This window comes from Antechinus flavipes, chromosome 2, assembly GCF_016432865.1.
Source record: "Antechinus flavipes isolate AdamAnt ecotype Samford, QLD, Australia chromosome 2, AdamAnt_v2, whole genome shotgun sequence".
Classification (NCBI taxonomy): Eukaryota; Metazoa; Chordata; class Mammalia; order Dasyuromorphia; family Dasyuridae; genus Antechinus; species Antechinus flavipes.
In genome coordinates this window covers 572,603,327-572,626,212 of record NC_067399.1, presented here as the reverse complement: position 1 = coordinate 572,626,212, position 22,886 = coordinate 572,603,327, and the positions used below count along the sequence as shown (strand labels likewise).

Here is a 22,886-nt window from a genome sequence, read left to right as displayed (position 1 = left end):
ACTCCTCTTTATCACTTGTATCCGTCCCTTTCTCTCCACCCCCACAGACATGGCCTTAGTTCAGGGCCTTGTTTCTTTTTTCCTAGACTCTTGGTAACAGTGTCCCAATTGGTCTCCCAGGCTCTGTCCTTATCCTTCTCTAACTTATCTCCAGAATTACCAAATTGATATTCCAAAAGCACAGCTCAAAAAATTTCAGTGGTTCTCAAGGCCTGTAGGATAAAATATGAACTTCTCTGTTTGGGCTTTAAAGCTCTTTCTAATCTGGCTCCAGCCACCTTTTCAGATTTGCCTTACATTATTTTCCTTTTACAAAATCTAAGTACTAGCCAAACCAGAAATGGGCTCTCAATACATAGCACTCTATGACTTTACCCAAGTTGTCTTCCAAGCATGAAATATGTTACTTTGTTATTTTAATCTCAAAGATCCTAGTTTTCCTCAAAGCTCTGCTAAAGCATCCCTAACTACTAGAATCTACCCCAGGAGAGAAGATGATTTAACTTGTCAAAATGTTTCACAAACACTGGAAGAAAACTACATTAAATGCCTGCCATGACTTGAGTAAGACATTAGCTGTATAGAAAATACCTTGATAATCTATTAAGGAGAGCAACCTCTCAAGAAGCCAGTATTTAAAAATCAATTCATTCCTTTCAATGCACAAATGAAGAAGGTAACTTCTCAATTCTGTGAAATATTTCCAAAAAAAGAATGCTGTACTAATTTTATATTTATCTTACATGGATGTAACTATATTCAAGACATATTATCAAAAATAAACCAAGAAGCTGTTAGAATAAATGGAATTCATTGCTGAATAGCTCCTTGAAATTACTTTGGCATATCTATTTAGTATTTAATTTTTTGTACATATGTACATTTTATCTTCCCTACCCCCTAACAGAATATAAGTTCCTTGAAGGTAGGGACTTCATTTTGTCTTTGTATACCTAAATGTCTTGCATACAGCAGGTACTTACTAAATGCTTGCTAAATGAATGACAGTCAGATAGCTGAAGACAATGAGTCAACACTCTGCAATGGAAAATTACTGGAATTAGTAGGATAAGAACTACTGGTTAAGCCAAACCAAATACTATAAACTCTACTCCCCATACCTTGCATACTCCCTAATAAAGGTTCTTGCTAAGTGCTTTTTGAAAGAAAAAAAATTGTTATATTTTACAAACAAATTCTGATAAGCATGTTTTTTGGTTTCTAGCCACAGAAGATTAGATATTCCAATCTAGACTGGAAGAAAGGGAAAGAGAAGTGACAATTAATTGCAAGGTAGAAGACAGAAGTAGACTTGAGAATTAAACATCTGTCTGAGGTCATTTACTTGGCTGTGCATATTGTATTATCACAAAGGGCAATATTTAATGTTCATAAAAATGACTGAGTAACTAAGAAAAGGTGAAACCAAGTTCAATATCCTATGTTTAGGAATGGAAGGAAGTATGTAATATATTTTGGAATGATTTTCATCCAAGACGTTTAAAATTAATAAAAAAGCTTGTGTCTTAAAGGGGTGATTAATCAGGAAATCTCAGCATTGGGAATAACTCTGGTGTTCTGCACAATTTGTTACCTCTACGAAAGTTCCAGTCAATGAAATATTACTATATTCATAAACTTGGTCATTCACTCATAGGTTACTTAGACAGACACTTGTTCTTTGGGATTTAGTAGCCATTTTCTCTATCAATTTCAAGTCAAAACTCTACTTCAACTAAAGTAACCATTCTTATTACTTAAATTTCTACTAGTAGTAGAGGCCACTAAAATCAGCATCAATCAACTGCTGACTCACCTAAACTGGAGGATGTTCCTCTCTGAACTGGTACTCTATAAGGCTATCAAGAACTGGTGGGATATATATCCAGCAATAGGAAAGGATAGCAAAAGCCCACAACCCTATATCTACAATATTCATCTTGCAGATTATGATAGTGATGATGAAAAGATTTTAAATTATAATAAATAAATACATCTAAATAATAAATTTTAAAACAACACACTATCAGTGTGTTTGATTCATATATAAGGAAGGGGGTTGAGCTAGCTCAGGGGTTCTTAACCTTTCAGGTCATGGAATCCTTTGGCAGTCTGCCAAAGTTTAACAATCCCTTCTCAGAATAATGTTGTCAAATGCATAAAATGAAACACATAAGATTACAAAAGAAAGGGATTATATTGCAATATAGTTATCAAAATATTTGTAAAAACAAGTTCACAGGTCGCAGGTTAAGGACCCTTGGGGTTCTTAAGATTCCTTAAATGTGTCTCTATGCCTAGTGGGGTGATGTATGCTTATGCCCATCAATAATGATAAAAACATATTTAAATAGCTCTTTATAGCAATAATTTTACATTAATTAACTTACATGTGATATAGTAAATCTTTAAGATGAGAGGAATAGTATGCATATTTATCTCAGATAAAAGAAACTTGGCTCAAAAAAATTAAGTGATTCACTAGGAAACAGAGAGTTGGAACTCATACACAGTTCTAATTCTAAACCAAAGTTTCTTTCTCCTTACTTAGGCTGCCCTTCCTTTCCATTAAAGTACTATAGTTATTTAAAAATCCAGATAACACAAACTGAATCCATGGTAATAAAATGACAAATGAATATATGCATTCATGGTACCCATATATCACTAGTGAGATAAAATGTGTGCTAAGTGAAATGAGCAGAACCAGGAGATCATTATATACCTCAACAATGATACTGTTTGAGGATGTATTCTGATGGAAGTGGATCTCTTCGATAAAGAGCTAATTCAGTTTCAATTGATCAAAGATGGACAGAAGCAGCTACACCCAAAGAAAGAACACTGGGAAATGAATATAAACTGCTTGCATTTTTGTTTTTCTTCCCGGGTTATTTATACCTTCTGAATTCAATTCTCCCTGGGCAACAAGAAAACTATTCGGTTCTGCACATATATATTGTATCTAGGATATACTGTAACCTATTCAACATGTAAAGGACTGCTTGCCATCTGGGGGAGGGGGTGGAGGGAGGGAGGGGAAAAATCGGAACAGAAGTGAATGCAAGGGATAATGCTGTAAAAAATTACCCTGGCATGGGTTCTGTCAATAAAAAGTTATTTTAAAAAAAAAGAGAGATAAAATGTGGCTGAAGAGAGGAAAAATCCCACAAAGAAAGATAGGCAAGCTTGACTCAACGAGCTAGATTCATAAAAGAACTACATAGAACAAGCTGATATGATATATAACATTTTGAAATCATTCTATCCAATCAGGCTTTACACAATTCAGCTAAAACTCTTGGTTGTAACGAAAGTTACCAAAGACCTCAAGAACTAACAGAATAAATTCCCGAGTCATAATTTTATTTTGATATTGAAAAAGTAAGTGACCTCACTCAAAAGCTCACTTTACCCCTACATTTACAAATAACAGTGAGACAACTATTACAGCAACTACTCATATTTTCATAGTATGTTAAAGTGACAAGGTGCATATTGTAATAGGAAAAACAGTACATTTTGAGTCAGAAGACCTAACTTCAAATTCCTCTCTCATTTTCCTCATCTGAGACCCAACATCCTTTCCTAGTTCTAAATTCTAGGATAGTCTTATTTTATACATTATCTCTTTTGATCCTAATAACAAGCTGTGAGGTGGGTTGTGTATTAATGAGGATCCAAAGACAATTAAAGGAAGAACCTGTACTTCATCTTGAATCTCCTAGTTTCCACCTTTTTGTTCTTTCCAGTGGCTACCTTATAAATGAGAATATCCTTTGTGAGTTAAAGAAAATAAGTCTTAAAGGATTTAGACTTGAGAGGAGCCTTAGAGACGAGACTGTCTCTACTAGTCTACACTGATCATTTTAATGATAATAGTTAAGATCTCTATAGTATTTACTATGTGCTAGGCACTGTGCTAAGCACTTCACAATTATTAATTCATTTAATAATAATGATAGCTAATGTTTGCATAGTACTTACTATGTGCCAGATACTGCTAAGCACTTCATAATTATTAACTCATTTAACAATATAATAGCTAAATGTATATAGTGCTTACAATATATTAGGTATTGTGTGAATCATTTTACAATTTATTATCTTATTTGATCCTCACAAAAACCCTGCTGAGGTAGGTGCTACTATTATTCCCATTTTATGGTGAGGAAACTGGGACAGACACAGAAGTTATTTGTCCAGAATCACACAACGAATAAGTGCTTAAGATTGAGTTTGAATTCAATCTGTCTAGCTTCAGATCCAGGATTCTATGCACTAAGGCTCTAGTGGTCCAGAAAGGTAAAGTGTCCTAGATTAGTCACAAAGAAAGGAAGTAACTAATTGAATCAGGATTTGAGGTGATCCTAAAGATCTTCCCACAATTCCACCATAGCTCTCTTCAATGATGAGGTACTCATCTACTTTTTACAAAAGCAATCCTCATTCCTTCCTTCCTTTACCATGTCCTGGTGATGGGAAAAATTCTTGATTTTAAAAGTTGGAAAAATCAATAAAGAATACCTTTCTTGATTAACAGGAAGGAAGAAAAAACAGCTCTGTGCTTAACACATCAATCCTCTGGTTTGTGCTGACTCTCTAGACGTGCGAGAAAAGGCACCTTGAACCTGGCAATGTCTGTCCAAATACTGTTCTGCCTTTTTTTATCTGCTACAATACTAGAATGATAATGGAAATAGCAGCCTTGGCTGGAAATCTATGTCTAGAATTCATGAAATATTTTTAGATCTAAAATATGAGAGAAAAACATAAATGGGATGACAATGTTAGCATGCTTTGTATGCAGTAAAGCAAAACAAAGGAAGTTGTGTAAATATTTAAGAATGAAAAGGAACTGGCTCCAGCAAACATCTGGGATAACAGATCTAAGAAGGCTAAAACTTCTAGTGAGAAAAATCAGCAGGAAGGTTAGCAAGATGATTGCAATTTAAATTCCATTTGATATGCACATTCCAAGTACCTTCTGTAAACCAATTTTAAAATGCAATTATCTGTCACTTAAGTGTTACTGTATAATTGGGCAGCTTTCCAAAATGCCTAAGTCAAATAGATGTGTTTTTCTTTCATTAAAACACACTATTACTATTTAAAGCAATAAACAACCTTTTGTAAAAATGACTTTAACAAAATCAGCAGAATAGTGATTGCAAAATTGGCTCTTAAAAATAATCTCCCTTTAGATTGTAAACTTCTTGAGAACAGGGATTGTCTTTTGCCTCTTTTTGTATCCCCTGTTTAGCACAATGCTTGAAACAGAGTGAGGTGCTGAATGTTTATTGATTGGTTAACTAAGAAAAATAACTTACTCTATTTATCTAAATTAATTAATGTTGTTAGGAAATTATTTCTTAGAATGCTCAAGATTTTATTTTCTGGAATTAATATTTTAAATCGTTATTTTTGAAAAGTGGTTCAATGTCACTCTCCTAGCCCCTCAATAGAATAGGTCCATTTATCATCACTTATCAACCAATCAGAGCTGATTGCCACCCTCTGAAAAACCCACTTTTCCAAGAATATCTAAGGCAGTATTTGAACTCAGGCTTTCATGACTCTATCTCTGGTACTCTATGTACCAACATTTTAGAAACCAGTCTTCTCCAAAATTAATGGTACAGTATCTGAATTTTATGTTTCACTGAACATCAGGATGACTATCTCTACTAAATCTTCTTCCAAGAAAATAATTTATAAGCATTCTTAGTTAACAATGGGGTTCTTTCTAAATCTTCTTTTACCAAGTGCTATAGGAAGCCAAAGTTTTGATTGTTATCTTTTTTTTTTTTTTTTTTTTTTTTGCTGAGGCAATTGGGGTTAAGTGACTTACCCAGAGTCTCACACAGCTAGGAAATCTTAAGTGTCTGAGGCCAGATTTGAATTCAGGTCCTCCTGACTTCAGGGCTGGTGGTCTATCCATTGCACCACCTAGCTGCCCTTATCCTTTTTTTAAATCTGGTAATACACACAATTCCAAATTGTAGGCATTATTAATTCACTCGAATTCAGAATTACTTGTATTCACACTTGATGTATAGTAAGTATAGTACTTAATAAATGCTTACTGATTTCTGAGACACACTCTAGTTTCTCTACTATTCAATAACAAGATACATAGTGAACTCAAAAGATTATAGCAGCTAGCTTTCCTATTCCATGTCTTTGTACTGGATGCCTCCATGCCTGGAATGTACTCTCTTCACCACCACCTCTTAGAATATTTGGCTTTCTTTAAGAGGAGACTTAAGTGTCATCTTTAGAAAAAGGTCTTTCTCAATCTCTCCAGGATCTACAACCTCCTCCTCTAAAATTACTTTCCATCTACTCTATTTTATATAGTTCTACTGATTACATGTTATTTTTCTTTTTGGAATGTTCTATTATTTTTCCTCTTTTTGAATCTTTTGTGTTTATGACAATTTCTGGCAAATAGTAAGTGCTTTTAAATGTGTGTTGATTAACTGACTGATCTGGACTGTTTAGATCTTCGACAATCTTCTCATTTTATATAGAAAATCTTTTGCCCAAATTGAAGTGCCCAAGGTCCCTCAGGTAATAAACAATTGAGGGAAAGACTTAAATTCATGTCTTTGCATTACAAATCAATTATACTTTCTACATACTATGACTTAAAAAATCCATTGGTAAATCAAATAAAAAAATAATAGTTAAAAACTTGCATGCTGGAACCACGTAAAGTACCAAAAGAGCTAACATGAGGTGATTTTTCTTTCTTCCTTTTTTGTTTTTACTTTAATTTTGTTTTTTAGCTTTAATTTGCTTTTTCTCTTTTTAATTTATTTATTTTAATACGCATTGCTTTATGGATCATGCTAGGAGAGAAAAATTGGAACAAAAGGGAAAAACCATGGGAGAGAAAAAAAAAAAAGTGAACATAGCATGTGTTGATTTAAATTCCATTTCTATAGTTCTTTTTCTAGATGCTGATAGCATTTTTTTGTCCAAAGTCTATTGGGATTGACTTGGATCACTGAACCACTGAGAAGAACCAAGTTTTTAATAGTTGATCATTGTACATTCTTGCTGTTATTGTGTACAATATATTCCTAGTTCTGCTTATTTTGCTCAGCATCAATGTAAATCTCATGTAAATCTTTCCAGGCCTTTCTAAAATCAGCTTGTTCATCATTTTATAGAGCAATAATATTCCATTACCTTCATATACCACAGCTTATTCAGTCATTTCCCAATTGATGGGCATATACTCATTTTCCAGTTCTTTGTATATGAGGTGATTTTTCACAATGTCTGTAAGTTTTTTTGCATTTTAACTGTGAATTTCCACACAGCCTGATGTCCATCCCCAATGGATGATTCACAGTTAACAATTATACAAAGTGGCAGTTCAGGGGGCGGCTACTCCCTCCAACCTCCTCTGAAGGCTTTTATTCTGAGCAGTCGCCTCATTTGTTGTTGTTGAGTCATTTTTTAGTCCTGTCCAACACTTCATGACCTCATTTGGATTTTCTTTAGTAGCGGAGACACTGGAGTGGTTTGCCATTTCCTTCTCCAGCTCATTTTACAGATGAAGAAACTGAAATAAAGAGATTTAAGTGACTTTTCCAGAATCACCCAGCTGGTAAGTGTCTGAAGCCACAATTGAATTTAGGTCTTCCTGACTCCAGAATCAGCACTTTATCTACTATGCCATCAGTGGTCATATATACTCCTGCTTTCACTGGTTCTAAGCATCAAGGGTCCATCTGTAACATAATTTTCTTGTCAAGATAGCTCTATCACACTAAAAAGTCATGGATTCATGATAAAGACAATATTTTTTTCCAATCTATTTGAAAAATCATTATTTTTGGATATTTTTAAGAACAAACTGGCTAGAATATAAAAAAAAAAAACTTCAATGCTGCTGGGATCCTATGATTATCACAGTAGCTCAATTGTGCTAGCTTGGAATTTCTTTGGTATTTATCTCTAAATTTATTTGGTGAGGTATTCCAGGCCACAAGTATCTTGGTACAATGCAAAGAATACCAGGCTTCATATTTTGTTTTTGACATTTATCATATGTGTAATCAAGGGAAATCCATCTAACCTCACTGGTCTTTGTTTCAATGTAAATGAGTTAGATCAGATAGCCCCTGAGATTCCTTCTAGCTCTAAGTCTATAAATCCTTTGGGGAAATCAGTCATTAGTCAACATGGCAGACAATGAGGAAGGAATCTGCATTTGGGTTCTCTATTAGTCTAGAGCAGAACATAGAAGATATATTAAAATGAGGATCTTAGCATTGATGAAATATTCTGTGGATTTAGCCTAAGAGTGGGGAATCTGAACCTTCATGACTAAACTTAATTCTCCACTGTTTAGAAAAGCTGCCCAATAACTGCCATCCTACATGACACATACATCAAGACCCTCCTGAGATCTGAATGCCAAGCTACATTTTAGTCTTTCACTTTTACCCTCAGTAAACTCAATAAATTTAAATGATAATGAAGAAAGAAGAAGAAGAAGATGATGATGATAATTACTAGACATACATCTTAGAAATGGAACTTGGTTCTTACTAACTTAATTTCAAATGATGGATCAAAAATATGCCAATTATTAAAGATAATCTATAAACCAGGAACTTGGAGTAGCTCTGAAGGTTCAGTGTTAGAATCCTTACAAAGTGTTAACTCACTGGAATTGATAGAAACAATGCTTAAGTTTACACTTTTAAGAGTTAACACATTAACTCACATATTAGAGTTCATAAGTCCGGGAGATTCACAAGTCAGGAACCCACAATCCCACTCTCTCAGAGGGGGAGTCAACCTTTGGGTTCACACCTTTAAGAGATCATATATAAGAAGCTCTTAGAGCCTCAGTCAGGAGTCAGTGGAGAAGTCAGTTTGGGAGATTGACAGAGCCAGAATTCAGTTGGGAGATTCAGAACTGGAGATTCAGCGAGAGCTGTAGGCTGAAGATGGCAGAGGCAAAGGACAAGTAACAAGAGCTCTTGGAACCAAGGAGGGAGATAGGCCTCTAAGAAAACTAACTGGGCTATTTTGGAGGAGACAATAAAGGATTTGAATTTTTAACAGCTGGCTGCATTTGAGGTGATTATTACTTGGAACTGAAACTAAGGCTGCCTCCAGAAGCCTCCCAAGAAACTTGCTCCCAGAGAATGATCATATTTTAGAAAAGAAGAACACCACAGTTCAGGATATTACAAGCTATTCCTTCTCAAGTTGATTACTAAGTCTATAAGACTGGAGATGTAATTCTGGGACTGATCTAGGGTTTCCAAACCTCTATGAGGTTCCTGTGAAGTCCAAGTGGCTCAGGATTCCCCCTGAATAATCTCAAACTGAAAGAACTTTGAGAGCTCATTCTAGGCTTGAAGTAGAAATATAAGAATGCCTATATGATAAAATAAATTTTCTGTATTTCAGTTTTTCTAAATCTATACAAAGACATCTATAAAAGTATAACCTGCATGACTCTCTGTCCCAGCCAAAGTATACCCCCAATGCAGTTGCTTTGGCCATAAGGCTTTTGTACAACTTTCTGCTTTAAAATATACCATTAATTTTATGGTAAGCATTGAGAATTGTCTTCAAAAGTTTAGTAGCATTCTTAATTTCAAGTAGTACACTTCATGTAGTTCATTGAACAGAATTCTACTATTTTCTAGGTATAGTCTTCACTTGAGATTCTCAAATCCAACCTATTTATGTTGCATGTGATAAAGTGTCATAAAGAAAGAAAATAATCTAGAACACTTCAATCTATGACTAAAGCAAACTGAGTTTAAAAGGAAACATAAATCTCTTGATTAGAACTGGGGAAATTTAGGAATGCAGAAGAGCTTTGTTGGTTTGCATGATCAGGCAGATAAATAGTGTAGTGCATAGAGTTATCTGGACTCATTTTCCTGAGTTCAAATCTGGCTTGAGATACTAACTAGGTGATTCTGGGCAAGACACTTATCTTTGTTTGCCTCTATTTCCATATCTGTAAAATAAGTTGGAAAAAAGAAATGCCAAAGTACTCCAGTATGTTTGCCAAGAAAACCCCAATTGGGATCACAAAATGCTGAAACAAATGAACAACAAACAAAAGGGGGTTGATGCAAGTTTTAATTTTCGGATTCAATTGTTATTTCAGTTTAATTTTAAGATCAGTCATTCAAGTCAGAAATTCTTGATTGGATTCCCTATTACAAAATCAATGATTACATAAAAACTATGGTATCCAATCCAATTGTTTCAGAAACAAGAGTGCTATTCAATCTCACTTGCTCTGCTTACTAAACAAAACAAAAGACATGTAATGTTAAAATTTAAAACTCAATTAAAAAGTAGGATTTTTAAAATCCCCTATAGACAACATGTTAAAAAGAGAAATCTATTAACAAGAAAACTATTATGTGATTTAATTAAGCAAAAAATTACTTATGAAGAAAGCAATTATTCTGTGTTCAGCAATGTGTTAGATGCTGTATGACACAAGAAATAAAAGATGTATTGCCTATCCTCAAGCAGTCTTATATCTAGATGGAGGAAACAAGACTAAATTTTAATCTTCCCCCCTGCTCCTGTATCTCACATAATGGTATTTTTCTGCATATAGCAGGTACTTGAAATCTTTCCTGAATGATCAAAAAGCAATCTGGGAGGATATGGTAAGAAAATGTTAACACAACAAAGTTAGATAATTTTTCAAGATAGTCTGTAATTAAATGCCAGTTCAGAGATACAGATGATAAGTGCCATGATAATTTGCTGAAGAAGAAAATATGTTAGACTGAAGCAATCACAAAAAGCTTCATAGAGCTGGAGCTTGCTGTGTCTTAAAGTATGAATAGGATTTAGATAAGTAAAGAAAATGATGGAAGGCATTTAAGAACAGGAAGGTGAAAGTTTGTGAAGGGAAAGAGAGGAGAATGGAAAATAGAATGATACCGTGTTTCCCCGATAATAAGACCTATCCCGAAAATAAGCCCTCCACTTACTATGTAAGATTCCTCTAAAATAAGCCCTCCCCTGAAAATAAGCCCTATTGAGATTGCTACTGTAGTGAAGGTGATCCCCTGCACTACATGCTACATTACAGTACCCTCTGTATGCACCGTTCTCCCCTCTTCCCCCCCCCCCCCCGGTGAAACGCACGCCGCACTCAGAGCTACATCCAATCAGAGCTGCAGCAGTGAGCGCTTCATCCTGTTCTTCCCCAGTGATTTGCTTGCTGGCGCCATTGAGAGCAGTGCTGCGGAGGAGAGCTGAGGCAGAACAACATAAAAACCCAGTCTGTAAGCGGGAGTGAGGGGGCATGATGGAGGATAAAAGGGGCATGATGGAGGATAAAAGAAGAACTCAGCCAGCACTCACCGCGCTAAAGAAATGAAGAACTTCCTTGCAGAGAGAAGAATAGATCAAGTAATGATTCCTGCAGGAATGACTGCCTATCTCCAGACCCTTGATATTGCAATAAACAAGCCATTCAAGGACCATTTGCGCATGGAAGTCAATGACTACATTGAAAATAGAATGGAAAGAAATCAGCGTGGAAACTTTGTGAAGCCCTGTCTGCAAGAAGTCGTGACTTGGGTGAAGAAGTCATGGGATAAAATTACTGACAGCTGTGTCGCCAAGGCACTACGAGCAGGTTATCTGGACAAGACATGTTCATTTAAAGAGAGCTATATTGCTGGACATGACAGATTGGGTCCACTTCTTCTGAAGGAAATAATGGCACAAGACATCCAGGGAGGAATTCAAGGTATGGACACTTATGATGATGTTGTTGAAGAAGATGACATGATCATTATTGAATAAAGGTATTTTTTTTGTTCACATTTACCTGTTTATTAAAATTGCTGTCAATGTTCACTAAAATAAGCCCTCCCCTGAAAATAAGCCCTCTGGTGGTTTTTCTGTCCAAAAAAATAATAAGACAGTGTCTTATTATCAGGGAAACACGGTAGGTGATGAGTCAATTTTGGATAAGTACATTGAAATGTCAGGAGTGAAAAATATTGAGGTAGATCTTAGAGAAGAGGTAAAATATGAAGATATGGATTTCAGAGTCATCAACATTTACGAGAGTGGTTGACAATAAGAAAATAAATGAGCTCTCAAAGAAAGATAATAAACCCCAAAAAGCCACTATGATAAGTATTGCTGAATACTACTTTCCAGAATTTGATAAAATTAGGTAGCACAGTGGATAGAGCACAGGCTCTGGAGTCAGGAGGATTTGAGTTCAAATCCAACTTTAGACATTTACTAGTAGTAAATGTACTTAGACCTTATAGGTCTAGTAGATCATTGAGAGCCACTGACCTAGAAGTAAGACTTGGATACTAATTCTGTCTCTTTCATCTACCAGCTATTTGATTTTGAGAAAGTCCATTAATCTCTCCAAGACTATATTTCCTCATTTGATTAAAAAAACATTTAGGACAGGGATGTGTATGAAATGATAAGTCTGTAATGATTTACAGGGTTATTGTGAAGATTGGGTGAGATAAATGCATGTAAAAGTGCTTTAAATGCAAGGTTTATACAAATGTAAAGGGTTTTTTGTAAGTATTCTGAAAAATTTAGCAGCAACAACAATTATCCAGAGATCCCTTTTGGTTTTCTCTTACATATGTGTAGGAGGAAAATCAAATCAATGTATTACACCATCTTTGGCCTGTTAAAGAAATATAGAGGCTGTTGAAATTTAAATGAGCAGAACTGCAAGTCAGCTTAAAATTTCTCACCAGTTTCCTACTCTTAATTGTTATCAGAGACTGGAATTTGTCTCTGTCAAAGACTCTGATTCAATGCTAAAAGCATCTCTGTACTTTGGCCTCACGACTCACAGGGAGATCACGACTGCCAATCATAACAGGATCATGCATATGAATTGTGTAAATAAGAATTCTGAAACTCTTTGGTATTGAGAATTTTGACTGTTTGACCTTTCCTAAATCATGATTTATCATTCTAAATATAAAACTGTAATCTTTAAGAGGTCAAAGACCATGTGTTATTTAAACTTTTCACCCTTTTCTCTCTCCCACTCAAGCACCTAACATATTGTTCTTTTTCTTACATAATAAAATTACTGAATAATTACAACACAGTCCAATACAGGCTTGATTTGGCTGGTCTATCTTGATCAGTTAGTCAGATATAGTAGAGAAACCGAGCTTTTGTTAAGCTGATTGATGCTTGTCTCACCAATACAAAGTATACTATTTTATTGAAAAGATGATAGTACGGGGGCATCTTGTTGTCATGTAGTCTTTACTGGATCCCATATGCTTTCCCATTTTAATCTTGCCAACATTTATTCTGCTTCTGTTTTCACTGGTAATATTGAATTTGATTCTGCATGAACATCTGGAGAGTGGGTGTGGGATCCCACTTTGGCAGAATCTGGAACATTCTGACATAGGGTTAAATATCAATGTATGTGTTAAAGGCATTTACATAGGATAGCTTTAGTTCTTCTGATTCTGAGATAGGTTTTTCTTTGCTATACTGTATTTGCATATTTTAATAAAAGAAAAGGAAAAACCATGAGGAAAGAGGAAACAAAATCTGATAAAGAGCTTCACTAAATATCCTTTACAAATTGTTTATATTACAGAGCCACCTTGTACCATTATAGCTATAAGTAGCCCTTTGTTTTTGAAATCCCTTACTTTTTTTCCCCTGAAATTAAAAATGAGAAGTAGAATTTAACCTTGTCTGTTTTATAAACAAGAAAGCATTTAGCCTAGAAAACTACATGTCTTGTATCACTCACTTAGTTATATAATCTTATACTGCCTAGCATTCACTACTCTGCTTTCGCAGCAGATCTCACAGTAGGGGTTTCACCAAAGTATTCTTTTTCAGAATTCCATGAATACTACTGCTGGCAAGGAAAAGTTATCTTTTTAGAGGCCATGGATCTTAGTGACAAATGGATGCCACTAAACAAAAAGGGAAAGAAAAATAAGTTATGATAAAAAATGAAATAGATATGAATGTCTTTCTCCAGTTAAATGAACATTTTTGTATATTTCTAAATATACAATCATCAATTTTCAGGAATGGAATGCTGCCCATCAATAAGCAGTGTGCTGCTCTATTCACAGAATCAAGAAATTTAGTGGTAATAGACAGCAGAAGTCATTTAATTCAAATCATACCTGAAAGAAATCTCTATGTTGACTTACCCACAAGTACCCAATTAGGGTATTTTTGAAGCCCTCAAGAGAAAGATATGCACTTTTTCCCAAAGCAGTGCATTCAACATTTGGACAGCTCCAATGGTTAAAGAGTTTGGAGTGACATAAAGCTTAAATTTGCCTCTTTGTAACTTCTATTGATAACTATATTATATAATTGTTAATATATGGAAATAGCATGGTGTAATTTTTAAAAAGCATTGACCTTGGAATAACAGATAATTAGCATAAACAACAGGAAATCTAATCACAAAATACACCAGTATAGTATTATAGGATCTTCATTTGGCTAACATAACTAAATGACATAAAAGAGCTAAAGCTCTAATCCTGATATCATCCCTAAACAGCTATTTGACCTTAGACAAATCACCTAAAGAATATGGACATTTATTATGTATATATTATATATAATGAAGGAGTTGGATTAGATGACCTCTAAAATATCTTATGAGCAGATAGGTGGTGTAGTGGATAGAGTGCAGGATCTGAAATCAGTAAAACTCATCTTCTTGAGTTCAAATCGGGCCTCCCACACTTGGTGACCCTGGACAAATCACTTAATCCTGTTTGCTTTAATTCCTCCTCTGTAAAATAAGCTGAAGAAGGAAATAGCAAACCAATCCTATATCTTTACAAAGAAAACTCCAAATGGGGTCACGAAGAATCAGATGTTAATAAAATTACTGAACAACAACAAAATACATTTCAGCTTTGTAATTATTGCCATTATGATGTATTATATCACAATTAGGACCCTTTATCTATTCAAGTAACTGCTATGGATTATATTCAGTGAATACTGATTGATAATAATCAGGGAAAGATGAGTGAGGGATACATATTTCCCAAATGAGGTTATCCATGAAAGTATATGATAAAAGTGCCAGGGAAAAACAGCAAAAAACATTTATTATTAATTATGGTCTTATTATTCTTCACCAGGGCCCCTCAGGTATCATGTCAATGACTGGAGATGATTTACAATATTTATTTTTTCCCCTCACCAGGCCATCCAAATATAACAAATAATATCTTTAAAGAAAAAAGAAATCAGAACAAATCATTAAAATTGATTGATCAATACATAAAAAAATTCTGAACCTCTCACCTCTTCAAAAGAATAAAGAGGCCTTCACATATCTTTTCTTTAGAGAACGTTTGTTTTTTGTAATTTTGCAATATTTATTTTTGATTGTTCTAAGTTTTTTCCCTTTATGCTGTCATTGTGTATATTGTTTTATTGGCAATGTTTATCTTACTATGCATCAGATCAGATAAATCTTTCAACATTTCTCTCTATATATCATATATTCCATTATGTTTGTATGCTAAAGTTTATTCTTCTATTCTCCTTCAATGAGCACTGATGTTGTCTGTTATTATCTGTTATCAAAATACTCATAAATATTTTTGCATCTATAGGAACTTTTTTGTTATCAATAACATTCTTGAAGTATAAATCAGGGAGCAGAATCACTAGTTAAAAGGTGTAGTCACTTTAGTTATTGTATTTGTATAATTCCAAATTACATTCATCATACTGAGTCACAGATCTACCAACAATATGCTAATGTGCCTATTTTTTCACAAGTCTTCCAATACAAGTCTGCCCATCATTTTTCTTCTTTGCCAGTTTTCTGGGATGAAGTAAAAACTCTGAGTTGTTTTGATTTTCATCTCATTATTAGTGATTTGGGACATTCTTTCATATTGTTGTTAATGGTTTGCAATTATTTTGAGATCCATTTATTTCATACCATTTAATCACTCATCTACTGGGAAATTTCTATACACATATACATACGTGTATATATATATATATATATATATATATATATATACATATACATACACCTACACACACACATATATATATATAAACATATCCATTGGCATAATGCTATATCTTTTGGTAGTAAATATTTAATTAATATTTGTCTAAGAAAATGAGTATTCACAACACAAATGTCACTTAAGGAATCCAAATATTTAGGGGAAGACATCTAAGAAAATAATCCACTATGATGATTCTGATCCATTTTACTCTCTAAAAACTTTTAGAGATAATATATGATCCTTATATTCAATCACTTCTATTAAGGTTGACTGAGACTTTTTCAGGTGAGGATATGCATATATGAGTCAAGATGCAGTATAATGGATATATATGTAAAATATATAAGTATACATACCTACATATGTATACTGTTACTATTATTCATATTTTAATGGGAGACCATTTTAGGAGGTATCAAAGTGAGGTGAAGAAAGATCTTATTGTATGATGGAAAGTGAGGGTAAGATAGCAACTATTATAAAATGCTTTGTAAATTACAAAGTGATATACAAATGCCATCTGTGATTATTATAATCTAACATAATTACATTATAAATATATTTATCAATCTATAATTATTTGTTATTTTTTAAAGGCAGTATGGTATAATGGATAGAGTGCTGAATTTGAAGTCAGGAAAACGAGTTCTAATTCTTCCTCAAACACTTATTAACTTTATGACATTGGGCAAATCATTTAAATTTCTCTAAGCCTCAATTTCCTTATCAATAAAATTGAGATAATATCAATAGCACTTACTGCACAAAATTATTGTGGAAGATAAAATGAGAAAGTATATGTAAAGTTATTTGCAAAACCTTAAAGCAATATTTAATGTTAGTTGGTATTACTCTTGCTATATGAGGAAAATAAGAAAAACATCTGTAAATCTGTGACATAAAGAGAAATGACCTACTGATTAGCAATGGAAACATTCAATTGGAAAAAGTCCCTTTCGTTCTTTAGTAGTCGAGCATTTTTTTTGGCTAGAATGAGCCAAAATATTGCCTCAACTCTCCAATTTTGTTTACCTAAGGAGAAATAGGTCTAAAATAGGATCACACTACCAGATAAGTACTTGAAATGAAAAAACGAGCACAACACAAACATCTTTGTCAAAATGAAAAATTAGACATTAGTGTACATTATGGGCACAGAATAGAACAAAATAAATATTTTAATGGCAGTAAGAATCTAGAAGAAAAGGATAAATAAATGTGACATTACTTATATTTTCTCTTTGTTACATAGTAAATCAACTTGCTCTTAAACCACTTTCATAAAAACACTTGAAAAAATTTGTTTAACTGAATCTTCCTCTACTTCCATTTGGAATATTAGCTCTTTTAGCATGATTTCTGAGTAACTATATAAAATTTTTTTTCTAAGTTAGGTGCTAGGAACACACCTCAAATGAAGACCAGAAAGTCACTATTCACAAATGAAGTGTTAATTAGAAGACAGTGACAATATAAGTAGCTTTTCAAAAAAAAAGAAATCAGAAAAAGCTGGAAGAGAAAATTTTCAACTAGTAAAAAAAAAAAATTCCCAAGAGACAGAATTTTTTACCTTTGACTATTTCACAAAAGAGATGCTTTCACATAATGTATTGGAAATTGCTTCAGAAGCAATCTTTGAAAGAGGGGAATGAATCATGGAAATGTTTCTCTAAGTTTTGTGTATGACCAGAATAAGATAAGTTATAACAACAATAATTAAAGTTCAGTGAGAAATGTATCAATTATTCACACCTGTTTCTTTCCTTAAGAAGCATGACATATAATGTTACTATTTTACTATTTAATATTTACTATGGTGCTCCATTTTTATATATTCCGTCAACTAAGTTCTGAAATGGCATTATTGTGATCTACATCAATGGTTCTCAAACTTTTGTTCTCAGTATTCCTTTGAGGCTCTGTCCAAAGAGTTTTTGTTTACATGGGTTATATTTATAAATTTTTACCATATTGGAAATAAAAACTAATTTTGAATTTGCAAACCCTCTCAAAGAGTTTCATAAATCCCCAGCATTCTCTGGACCACAATTTGAAAACCACTGGTCTATGTTAAATATGATAAAATATAACTGCATAAAAAAGGCATCCAGTTAATAAAGCACTTGATATGGAATTAGGAAGAACTGAGTTTGAATTCTACATATTTACTACCCACATGATTGTACACAAGTCACTTAATTACTCTGTGTCTCAGTCTGCTCAGCTGCAAAATGAAAGGTTTGGATACCATGATTTTTAAGGTCCCATATAATTCTGAATCTATGATACTATTTTATTTCATATTATGTAACTATTATTACAATTCTACCATCAAATGATATCAATGTTCCAAAAAAAACCCCTGGGAAGTGAAGAATGGGAAAGCAATCTTCTGAATATGTCATTCACAAACTCAAATCATGGCAGTCATCCAATCTAAATCAGCCCTTAATCTAAAAGCAGCTTTGAATTACTCTGTCCATTCTTGTAACTAATTCTGAATGATAAAAATAAACCTCATACAGAGGGAATTATATTTTTAAAAAACACTATAGAGATTACTGACCTGTCATTGAGTTTTCAGATGTGCATAGCTGTTCCCTCAGTTTTTCCACATCATCTGGATGAACTTGTTCATAGAGGGTGCTACCGAACCACTCAGACTGGGGTTGGTTCAGAACTGGTGTGACTGAATCAGACACATAGATAACTCTCCCAGTTTCAGCAGCAACTACAAACAGAAATCCATCAGCAGCCTCGAGAATGAGATGTTTTAGTTCCTTGAAAGAAGAGATTACAATTAGGAAACTCAAAAAAGCAAACACAAATGCAAGCTCATTTTTCTCACTGTCTGATTGTCTGGTGATTATAGTATGGCAACTTCACCTGTGGGAATATTCCAATAGATGGATGACTTAGAATGCATCCATTGCTCAATTTATTCAGAAAAGAAGACAGGTGATTTGTTCCCCTGTCCCTACTCTTTTTTTTTGGCAAAGTTACCTTAGGAACTCAGGACACAGTTTATCACAGTGCTTCACACATATAATAATAAATGTCAATAAATGCTTATTGACACACCATTGACTGACTGATATGGAGTGGACTCATATACTTATTACAGGATCACTGCTAGTACTGATTCTTCATAAAAGCAACATTGTCTTTAGCGAATATTCAAATGGTATCAGTGTTACAAGAACAACATATGCCAAGAGCAAACGAAGAAGGAAGTCCCATATGTACATCCACCTGCCAACTGTTGGCCATGCTGTTTCTCACTATGGTTTGCACCTTCATTTTGTATCCTCTTCCTGGTCTTCCGAGGCTGAATCTTTGTTCAATAAAGTAACAATAATAATTTTAAAACAATCCCTCATGATTGTGTGGTGTTTTTTATTTCCCAAGATTCCTATTCACACTTATCATCTCTATGCTGCAGCAGATGGGGTGCCATACTGAGAATCAAGAGCCTTCTCTGCCATTGAAAGGCAATGTAGCAGAATGGGTAGGGGAAAGGACTTGGAGTCAGGACTTGGGGACTCTCTTACCTGGGAATGATACACCTGGACATGATGATCTCTCAGATCATTTCCAGTTCTAAATTACAGATCTTAAGTTCCCAATCTTGGCTTTGCCACTAGCTCATTACACAGACTAGGATGAGTCAATTCCCCAGTCTGTTCTCTGGGTAATAAAATGAGGGGACTGACTGGATTCAATGACCTCAAAGTTTTCTTCCAGCTGCCATTTCAAGATTCATCTGATTTTCATAAGAGTCCTATGTCATATGGCTGCCAATTTATGTTTGAAAAATTGAAGGACTGGGAAGGACTCCTAGATCACTCAGCAGGCAGGCAGAAAAGCCAGGACTACTGATTTTTCTGATTTTTTAGTCTAGAGCTCCTATCACCACTTCATATAGATAAAACTTGGAGAAATGGAATACATACCCTAAAATGCCTCAGGTTTTAGTAGCAGAGTTATTTTTAGCTAAAAGCAGGAAGCTGTGTGGAATCAATTAGGTGCAGAATGCTACACATCATCTTAGGGAGGGTTGAATGGCACTAAATCAATTTCAATGAAATCAATTTATACTGTCTAAACAGCAGAGGAATGAGATACAGCTTCCTTCCTAATGAAAGTAAGGAAGTTATTGTTACTTGGTTTAAGAAGTTCAGACAACATAGGTGCAAATGAACCTTACTAGTTTTTCTGTATGTTGATAGATAGTATTTCAGGAATGTGATTAAGGGTTTCAAAGTCACCAGATTATCAATTTAATTTAAAATGTATTTATTTGGTTACCTATTGTATTGCTTATAGATTTTTCTGCCAGGTCCAGATTAGTGAGACTAATGGATTGCTGTGAATTGGTAGCATGTATTCAAATTTGCACTAATTGAAGTTATAATTATGTAAAATATGGTATTTGGTTCCATGTTAGTAGGAATATGCAGTATGAATTCAAACAATGCTACTACTGAAGGAGAGTCATTATTCTAACAAATAGATATCTGGCTATATTTTACATCTTGTATGAAACAAAGACAGAAACAAAGACAGGCCAATTGGTATCATAAGAAGAGGCAACAAAGATTTTGGATGATCTTTTGAGGAACTGCCTGCTTAAATAAATCAGTTATTCAAGGAATAGAGGTCAGAGACTTGCATGTCTGGTGTAGCTGCAAGCCTCATAGGGAAACATATTTAAAGCTGAACAACCATGAAATCCTCCATAAAAGGGAGGTTTTATAAGCTTCTTATAAAGAAAAAGGGCCCATTTTATCATTACTTTTTATATCTCTTACTTGACTCAACAATTAATCAAAGAGCATTTCACACTATTTCAGATTCTATATTCATTTGAGACCATATTCAGATTTCAAATAATCCTCTCATAGGTACAAGCTTTAGATTCAGAAATCAGAATTACAGAATCTTATTTCAGAGGCTACCTAGTTCAATTTATATTAGTTCAGTTTAGACAAAGAATACAACAGGCCTGACAAACAGTCATTTATCCATTGCTTGAAGGCCTTAAATAAGGGGAAAACCATTACTTCCTTTGGCAGTCCATTCTATTTCTAGATAGATTTAATTGTGAGGAAATTTTTCCTTATATAAAAACCTAAATTAACCTGCATTCAGATCTGACCTCAGATACCTAATACTTCCTAGCTATGTGCCCTGGGCAAGTCACTTAACCCCAATTGTCTTGGCCCCTCCCAAAAAATTGATACCTGACCATACCTCCCTAATTTAGTACTTATAAAGATGATTCTTTGAGCCTGAGAATAAGATGTTAACTTTTCCTTTACTAAGTTTCATTTTATTAGATTTAGTCTCACATTCTAGCCCATTCAGATTCTTGTATCTTTACTGTGTTGTGTATGGTTCCCAAAGCCTATCTCCAACCATAGTCATAGAGATCAAATAGCTGAAGTCAGAAAATCTAAGCCCAACCAGCACCATCACAGACTAGTTTTATGACTTTAGGCAAGTCTATGTCCTATGAATTTGGTCAATTAATCTCTCTGGATTTAGTTTTGAAACATAAATTTTGGAAAAGATTTTTAACAATATACATTTAAATAAACAGTTCAAAAGGACAATAGAATAGTGGATTTTAAAAAACTAAAATAAGATACCAGAAACAATCTATTATGAACACATCTGACATTATAGATAAGGAAGCAGAAAGGTAGGATGTTCATTTAAGTGATGTACCTAAAGTCACTTAATCAGGCACATAAAAAAGGACTCAAAACCAGGTTTCCCATGTCCTAGTCATAGTGTCCTATGTTCCCATAAGCCAAAATTTCATTCAATTCTAGCCTCAGTCTTTCACCAAAATATTCCTTTTTCAACTGCCTATTGACGTTTCTCTACCTGGGAATCATCTTCATTTTAAATTCAATATGCGAAAAATATAGATCACAGTTTTCCCCACCAATAAGAATTTAAACTCTTCATTAAGTAATTACAGTTTGATTGTGTCTATGGATCATTAAATTAGTTTGAGGAGTCTGGTAGTATTAATTTCTAAGGGAACAAAAACATAGGATTGAGAATTGGAAGGAACAAAATAGTCCAATCTTCTTATTTTACAGTTGGGAAAACTGAAGTACCAAAAGGAAAGGTAACTTGTTACAAGTCATCTGGTTTAAGTATCAAAAAGAGATAGAAGGAGCAAGTACTTTGTTTCCTGATCCAAAGTTCTTTCCATTACTCTACATGGTGAGAAAATGGTGTGCATAGATCACTTTGAAATATTTGGAAGGAAAATTTTCAGACATAAGTTGAGCAATTAAAGGGATAGTAAAGTCACATGAAAGCAGCTAGGTGACAAAATGGATAGAGCACTGGAATTAAGAAGACATGAGTTCAAATCCAGATTCACACACTTAATAGCTATGTGATCCTGAACAAGTCACTTTAACCCTGTCTGCCTCAGTTTCCTCATTTGTAAAATGAGTTAGAGAAGGAAATGGCAAACTGCTCCAGTATCCTTGCCAATGAAACTCTATAAAGGGATCATGAATATTTAGATATGACTGAAACAGCTAAAAACTAACAAACACATAAAACTCTCCAGAAAGTGGTGGTAGTGGTTGTTTTTAAAATAGTAGAGACTTGAGTATGTTTGACTACAAAAGCTAATCAACAGGAAGAAACTAAAAATGCTGGCCAAGAAAGAATCAAATTACTCCTTAAATATTTATTCAAATGTTCATTATTTATTGAATACTCTAATATGCTAGACTATATACAGAACACACAAAGATTCTGTCTATAAGCAGTTCACAGAGACTGTTTTTACCTTGT

At 34.0% G+C, this 22,886-nt stretch overlaps 1 protein-coding gene across 2 annotated transcripts in view; it reads right to left on the bottom strand.

Annotated features, from left to right (window-relative positions):
- Positions 1 to 22,886, bottom strand: part of ARNT2 (aryl hydrocarbon receptor nuclear translocator 2) — a 258,192-nt gene that overhangs the window by 138,664 nt on the left and 96,642 nt on the right. For both annotated transcript variants that reach the window (XM_051981159.1, XM_051981160.1), the window contains exon 5: positions 18,625 to 18,838. In XM_051981159.1, coding sequence (XP_051837119.1) covers positions 18,625 to 18,838 — 214 coding nt within the window. The remainder of the gene's footprint in view (positions 1 to 18,624; positions 18,839 to 22,886) is intronic.